Source organism: Aulostomus chinensis, chromosome 17 (assembly GCF_037954235.1).
Source record: "Aulostomus chinensis isolate RoL2024-O1b breed Wild chromosome 17, RoL_Achi_v1.0, whole genome shotgun sequence".
Classification (NCBI taxonomy): domain Eukaryota; kingdom Metazoa; phylum Chordata; class Actinopteri; order Syngnathiformes; family Aulostomidae; genus Aulostomus; species Aulostomus chinensis.
The window spans coordinates 6,754,871-6,762,500 of NC_141336.1; the positions used below are offsets into that span (position 1 = coordinate 6,754,871).

Here is a 7,630-nt window from a genome sequence, read left to right on the forward strand (position 1 = left end):
GCAGCCCAACTATAAGCCTGATCAAAAAGAAAGGTCTTAAGTCTGCTCTTAAAGGTCGAGAGGGTGTCTGCATCCTGGACCGAAACAGGGAGACGGTTCCACAGGAGGGAAGCCTGATAGCTGAAGGCTGATTGTTGTTTTTTGCACCCTGAAGAACACCTCAAGAGGTACACTTCACTACAGGGAATGACACCAGACATGTTTAAATACTCCATATGCTGTCGAATACACCAGTGAGCTTGATGCAAAGAATTCGGAGGGGTTGTTTGAATAATAGGGACATTCAATATGTAAAAGGCTACATAGTATTATTTTAATTTGAGAAAGAGTCAAAGAAAGGAAGTGCAAGACAAGGATAAATTGTGTTAGGGCTGCAAAGAGACAAGGACTGAAGAAAGTGAGAAGAGAGAAAGATAAAGAAGTGAATAATTTCCACTTTTGTTTCATCATTACAGATGCAGCTTTATCAACTTAAAATCTGACGTAAGGATACATCAGCAGATGTCATATGCTGCAGTTACACAAATAGAAACACCAATTTAAATTAAGATGGAATGAAGAACCACGTGCAACAGCAGCTGACAGAAACCAAACGTTTCAGTCCTTGACCTCAGCTGTTCAACAGCCGCTTCACTTGGTGCCGTGAAAAACACATGTAAAGTGCCCGTGTGTTGTCACGGCGATGAGAGGGAAATTAAAGACGACAGCGATGCCTCAAAAACACGACTCCACATCCTGTCAGCCTGTCAGTCATACTGTCAGACAATGGGTGCCACCTCAGGTAAAAATTAGACATGATGAAGGACGGAGGGACGGCTGGATGGATATGTTGTCAGGGGAATATTACTGTGGGGGTGTACAGGAAGTTGTGTGAATTAGAGGGTAAAAGCAGCGTGAAGAAGGAAGGAAGTGTGACAGACAGGCAGGAAGTAACTTACTTTCGATTTAAAATACACTGCTGCCTTTTTTCTTCTTCAAGTTGGACTATTTTACATTCCTCTAGAGAACTTTAGACTTAAGACAATATTGAAGCTTTCTAATGCTCACAGTCAAAGGTTTCTGATAGAAGTGGTTTTGGTGTGAGTTTTGTAAATTTTTGGGTAACAAATATAACCAATCAATGTCATCCATTTCCTGTAACAGACAGGATGACATAACACAACATTTCCATAACTCCTTCTAAGGCTGTTTTCACACCGGCTGTGGCGGTGTCAACATGTTATTACATGGCCAAATTTTTGACACATGTTGTGTACTATGAACCCCTCAGTTAAGAGGGTCGTAGTGACAGAAGCCTGGTTTCACATCAAATAAGGCATTGAAGATGCCATGTGATTAAATCCTTGTTTTTGATCACAGATCATTGCATTGCACTAAATTACTGGGAAATTATAGCCTATAGTTCAGCAAACAAGTTGCTCACAGGGGTGACTTCCATTTCTCACCAACATTCAGCCTTCTCGGGCCCGTCTTGGTTGTCCCTTGAGGAAACATCAAAAAGGCCTCTGGTTAATGAACCTTTTCTGTTCCACCTGACAGAGAACACTCATCTTTTTGCCAAGAAAGAGCAACATGTCTGCTCATTGTGAGAATTGTCACAAAAGAAGAGGGCCAAAAAAAACACCAAAAAAAAAGGCTTGCTTTACTTTCTGATGTAATGTTGTAGGGTGTTCCAGATGCCTCATTGCAGTTCTGGGATAACGTCAAATTGCACAATAAAAAGTGACCTCCAACCATCCATCCATTTCCTTCTGCTTATCCTGTTAAGGGTCACGGAGGGGCTGGAGCCTGTCCCAGTGGCTTTTGGGCAAGAGGCAGGTTACACCCTGGACAGGTCGCCAGTCCACCGCAGGGCCAACACATATAGACAGACAACCATTCACACTCATAGCCATGCCTACGGTCAATGTAGAGTATCCAGTTAACCGAGTCCCCATTTGCATGACTGTGGGAGGAAGCCAGAGTACTCGGAGAGAACCCATGCAAGCACAGGGAGAACATGCAAACTCCACACATAACGATCACATCCCCGAGCCGGAACTCAAACCCGGAACCTTCTTGCTGTGAGGCAACAGGGCTAACACTGCAGCACCATGCTGCCCCTAGTGGAAACATGTCTCCATTAGAACATGTCTACCATTAGAACTTTGAATGGTAATGGTAGCCAATATTGTATGATCAAACAGACACACATAAATACGCACACACACACACACACACACACACACACACACACACACACACACACACGTTTCAGTTCCTTCTGCTCTCTCCCTCTTTATGTTTGAGCATTTGAGGCCTTGAGAAGAATTTTTAAGAGCCGCATATTCAAACGCCAACATATTACCAGAAGGCTCACACCAGCCTGCATGTGCAGATGACTCCAGAGACCCAGCGTGACCCGGCGGCAGCGCGACTAAAGGTCACGGTGGTGAGCGTTGAGCTTTGCATCCTCATTACCCACAACCCCCCTCCCCGACTTCCTGTGAGGTCTGGTAGGTTCATTAGCGCTGGGAATAACTGCAGCTAGGAGAGCAAGTGAGGGAGGATGTCTGGACCAATAGAAACACAAAAATGAAAATATAGAAAAAATAAAAAAAGCACATTATTTATGCAGTCAATAGGCCAAGGCTTGTCTGCATCACTAATTGTTTGATTTTATAGGCGGGACGGCGCTTTAAACAAACACACTCTTATGCTAATGGCAGCGCAGTGGTGCTCTCCTGACAGCGTCTGGTGGGAGAGTGGACTGGGGTTTTTGAGGTGTGGGGTGGTGTCTGATGCTGAATATCATTTGGATAATTAAAAATGACAGAGGAAATGTACACACACACACACACACACACACACACACACACGCACACACACACATGGAATCAGCCACTTTGGCTTGACAGGTGGAGGAGTAGGAGGGGGGAGGTTAGTCCTGATTGCTGTCAATCAAGTGGTCCAGTGGGAGGACTGCCGAGGCAGGCGGCTTGCCGTGAACTTTGACTCCCTCCACAGCCGACGTGATGGCGATGTGAAAGAGAGAGAGAGTTAACAACCTTGAGAGACGGGCTGAATTTCAACAGCGGGAGAGGAGGACGGATAGGAAATGAAAGGGAACAGGGAGGCAGGAAATGAAGGGATGAAGGATGAAAGAGAGCAGGGTGAACCAGTGTCACCATGAATTTGTCATTTTCACGTTGCCAAAGTTATCATTATATTTGACATGTTGATCATCATTTCAACTTCAAAATGGAATTAAACATCTTTTAAAGAGATAGTTCAAGACTTTTGGGGTGAAGCTGCTTTATGTCTTTGTGAAATGAAAAATTGATAATTGAACTTCACGTCTGTTGATATTAAAACCTAATTAGCAGGTCAATTCTTACTTGTTTAGTCTATATAAACAGAAATGTGATTTCCATGTCTTATATCGAAACATTGAGTCAAATTTGTACATATTTACTTTGAATATCATATTGGATTGGATGTTGTGATATTTTATATTTAAGTGTTTTGTATCCTCCAAGTGTGAGGATACCACTCTTTTTTCAATTAATTTCACACTCTTGTTGCTCTACAAAGTTAAAAGTATTCAAGTGGATTATATGCTGACATTTAATATGTATAACAGGATAAAGCTCTTCAGATAATCTCATTTTTAAAGAGGTCTCAAACACAAAATAAATGGAAAAGTTTTCCCAGTTGCCAAGAGGGGTGAGGTCCCTCCCGGAGTGAGGTTTCTGTGTGATGGTGCCGCAGAAAGCTGGCTCTCCACCTCGGGTCCAAGTTCAGTTTGATAATCACATGGAAAAATATTTATGCCTGATATTAAGGACATCTTGATAACAGACCCTCAGACAAAATAAAGAGGTTTGGTCAGAAAATCAAAGATTCTCAAATAAATTCATTTGAGAATGTAGAATTTGAGCTTGTCCTCTGTTATCTGCAACAAAGAGGCCAGCTTGTGACTGGGAGGTTCCCAGCTAAAACCCAACAGATCTAAGTCCCCCTGACTAAGTTAAACAGATAAATAAATAAAAGCCGTCTTTCAGAATCAGAATCAGAATCAGTTTAATCAGAATCAATTGGCCAAGTATGTTCACAACATACAGGGAATTTGACTCCGGCTGTTGGTGTCACTCATGGAATTCGCAGAATAAACATAAAAATAAACATAAACAATAGAAAGTATATACACATATACAAAAATGGTCAGTGCAAAAACACAATTGGTGCAAGGTCCACAATGTAGTGCAGACTTAAGTGGGTATCCAGTTGAACATGAGTGTGTGACCACTCAACGGTGCAGCAGGTTAACAGATCAACTGCCATTACTAGTGTAATGGCAGTGGGAAAGAAACTGTTTTTCAGTCTTGTGGTTTTTGTGTGCAGGGCTCTGTAGCGCCTACCAGAGGGGAGGAGTGAGAACAGTTTGTGTCCAGGGTGAGAAGGGTCTCTAATGATGTTCCCTGACTCTGGAGGAGTACAATTCCTGAATGGAGGGCAGGGGGGCTCCAGTGAGTCTTCCGGCAGTCCTAACTGTGCGCTGCAGTCTATTCCTGTCCTGCTGTGTGGCTCCTCTTAACCACATGGTGATGGAGGTGCACAGGACAGACTCGATGACAGCGGTGTAGAACTGGATCAACAGCTCCTGAGGCAGACCGTGTCTCTTCAGCTGACGCAGGAAGTACATCTTCTGCTGGGCCTTCTTCAAGATGCAGTGGATGTTCGTCTCCCACTTCAGGTTCTGAGAGATTGTAGTTCCCAGGAACTTAATGGACTCGACGGCTGACACGGGGCTGTTGCTGATGGTGAGGGGGAGCAGTGGCCAGGGCTGTCTTCTGAAGTCCACTGTCATCTCCACAGTCTTGAGCGTGTTCGGCTCCAAGTTGTTCTGACTGCACCCGAGCACCAGCCGCTCAACCTCCTGCCGGTATGCAGACTCGTCTCCGTCCTGGATCAGGCCGATGACTGTTGTGTCGTCTGCGTACTTCAAGAGCTTCACAGCTGGGTGCTTGGAGGTGCAGTCGTTGGTTTAGACGGAGAAGAGCAGGGGGGACAGGACACACCCCTGGGGGGTTTGTTGAGGTGAAATCTCCCAGCCTCACCTGTCGACTCCTGTCTGTCAGGAAGCTGGTGATCCACTGACAGATGGACGGAGGCACGTTGAGGTGGGAGAGTTTGGAGGAGAGGAGTTCAGGGATGATCGTGTTGAATGCCGAGCTAAAGTCCACAAACAGGATCCTTGCGTAGCTCCCTGGGCTGTCAAGATGCTGCAGGATGTAGTGCAGTCCCAGATTGACAGCATCATCCACTGACCTGTTCGCCCGGTAGGCAAACTGCAGGGGGTCCAGCAGAGGTCCTGTTACAGTCCTTAGATGGCTCAACACCAGTCTTTCAAAGGACTTCATGACCACAGACGTCAGGGCCACTGGTCTGTAGTCGTTCAGTCCAGTGATGGAGGGGTTCTTGGGGACCGGGATGATGGTGGAGTGTTAGAAGATGGCGGGGACTTGTCCAGGGAGCTGTTGAAGATCCTGGTGAAGACTGGAGGCAGCTGGACAGCACAGGCTTTCAGACAGGATGGTGACACTCCGTCTGGGCCTGGTGCTTTCTTGATTTTCAGTTTCTGGAACAGCCACCTCAGCTCATCTTCACATACTCTGAGTCTGACAAGGGGGGCAGATTGGGGAGCAGCTGGAGGTGTGGCGGGGGTCGCTGCAGTACTGATGGTCTGGATGAGAGGTGGGCTGGAATGGGTGAGAGGTGTGAAGTTGTTCCTCTCAAATCTGCAGTAAAAGGTGTTGAGGTGGTCTGCCAGGTCTTTGTTTGCCTCGACGCGAGGGTCTCCTGTAGTTGGGGATGTCTCACAGGCCCCTCCACACTGAAGCAGGGTTGTTTGCTGAAAACTGTTTTTTCAGCTTCTCGGAGTAGCTCCTCTTAGCCACTCTGATCTCCTTGTTCAGTGTGTTTCTGGCCTGCCTGTACAGGACCCTGTCTCCACCCCTATAGGCCTCCTCCTTGGCCAATCAGAGCTGATGTAGTCTGGCGGTGAACCATGGCTTGCAGTGATTGAAAGTCCGAAATGTTTTGGTTGGCACACAATGTCCTCACAGAAACTGATATAGGCTGTCACAGTCTCTGTCAGGTCGTCCAGGTTGTCATTTGCAGCTTCAGACACTCCAGTCTGTGCAGTCAAAGCAGGCCTGTTTGCCTCATTGGTCCATTTCCTCACAGTTTTCACAACAGGCTTTGCAGATTTTAGTTTCTGCCTGTAAGTGGGGATGAGATGTACCAAGCAGTGATCAGTGTCCCAAAACTGCCTGGGGAACAGAGTAGTATGCTCCTTTAATGACAGTGTAGCAGTGCTCCAGGGTGTTGCTGCCTCTGGTGGGACAGCTGATGTGCTGTTTGTACTTTGGAAGTTCCTGGTTAAGTTTCGCTCTGTTAAAGTCCTCCATAACAATAAAGAGCGAGGTGTATTGTTTCAAAGCCGTTTAATTGCTCAGTGAGAGTTTGCAGCGTGCATGTGCACCAACCTTCATTTATGTAAAAGCATATTCCACCGCCCTTTGTTTTCCCCGATAGCTCCTTCGCGCGGTCTGCGCGATAAAGAAGCCCGGCAGATGTAATCCGGCGTCAGGTACGGTTTAACTGAGCCAGGTTTCAGTGAAGCAAAGGGCAGCAGAACGTGCAAAGTCCTTGTTGGATCCAATGAGGAGGAACAGCTCGTCCATCTTGTTGGGAAGGGAGTGAAGGTTTGCCAGGTGAATGGATGGGAGAGGTGTGCGGTGCCCACGCTGACAGAGCTTAACAAGCGCACCGGCCCGCTTACCTCTTCTGCGTCTTCTCCACGTCCTGTACAGTGCTGCGGCGCCACCAACGAGAGAGCCTATCCCAGCAACTTTCCGGCAAGAAGCAGGTTACACACTGGACAGGTTGCCAGTCCACCGCAGGGCCAGGACATATAGACAGACAACCATTCACATTCACAGTCATACCTACGGTCAATTTAGAGTATCAATTAGCCTAGTCCCCGTTTGCATATCTTTGAATTGTGGGAGGAAGCTGGAGTACCCAGAGAGAACCCACGCAGGCATAGGTAGAACATGCAAACGTCATGCTGTAAGATCCTGTGCCCAAGCAATCAAACCCGGAACCTTCTTGCTGTGAGGCAACAGTGCTAAAAACTGCACTGCCCCAAATTGGAAGATATAAAAACATTTTTAAGTTTCACGTCCATGTGAAATTGAAACACATGACACTTAAAACTAGTGTAGGGAGAATTATTTAAAGCAAACATTGAGTTCCCTCAAATTGTTAAGCTTTAGATGTGATTTGCAGTGATGGGATGTCTGTATTGTTGATGTGGTCACTTACCTCACTTGTGCAGAATTTTACACATAAAACACTGAAACAATGTAAACACTGGATTTGTTCTGCCAAGTCTTGGCAATCAGGGGAAATCACCACAGCACTCAGAGCAACACACAGCAGAAACTACTTACACATTTAAAAGAAATGTCCTTTTTGTTGATCATTGCTATAAATCATAGCCATGTAAAAATCCACACATGATCAAGTACGTATAGACTATTTTCTTCTTGTTATGACCGCGCACAACTGCTGTATAGAGAGT

The 7,630-nt window shown here is 46.0% G+C and overlaps 2 protein-coding genes across 3 annotated transcripts in view; one reads left to right on the plus strand and one right to left on the minus strand.

Annotated features, from left to right (window-relative positions):
* npas3 (neuronal PAS domain protein 3) overlaps nt 1-7,630 on the plus strand; it is a 352,407-nt gene that overhangs the window by 209,203 nt on the left and 135,574 nt on the right. The window lies entirely within an intron of this gene.
* LOC147246145 (uncharacterized) lies at nt 4,448-5,402 on the minus strand. Its single transcript, XM_086183405.1, has 2 exons — nt 5,100-5,402; nt 4,448-5,005 (listed from the first exon to the last, which is right to left on the minus strand). The coding sequence occupies exons 1-2, from the start codon at nt 5,400-5,402 to the stop codon at nt 4,448-4,450; spliced, it is 861 nt and encodes a 286-aa protein (XP_086039531.1).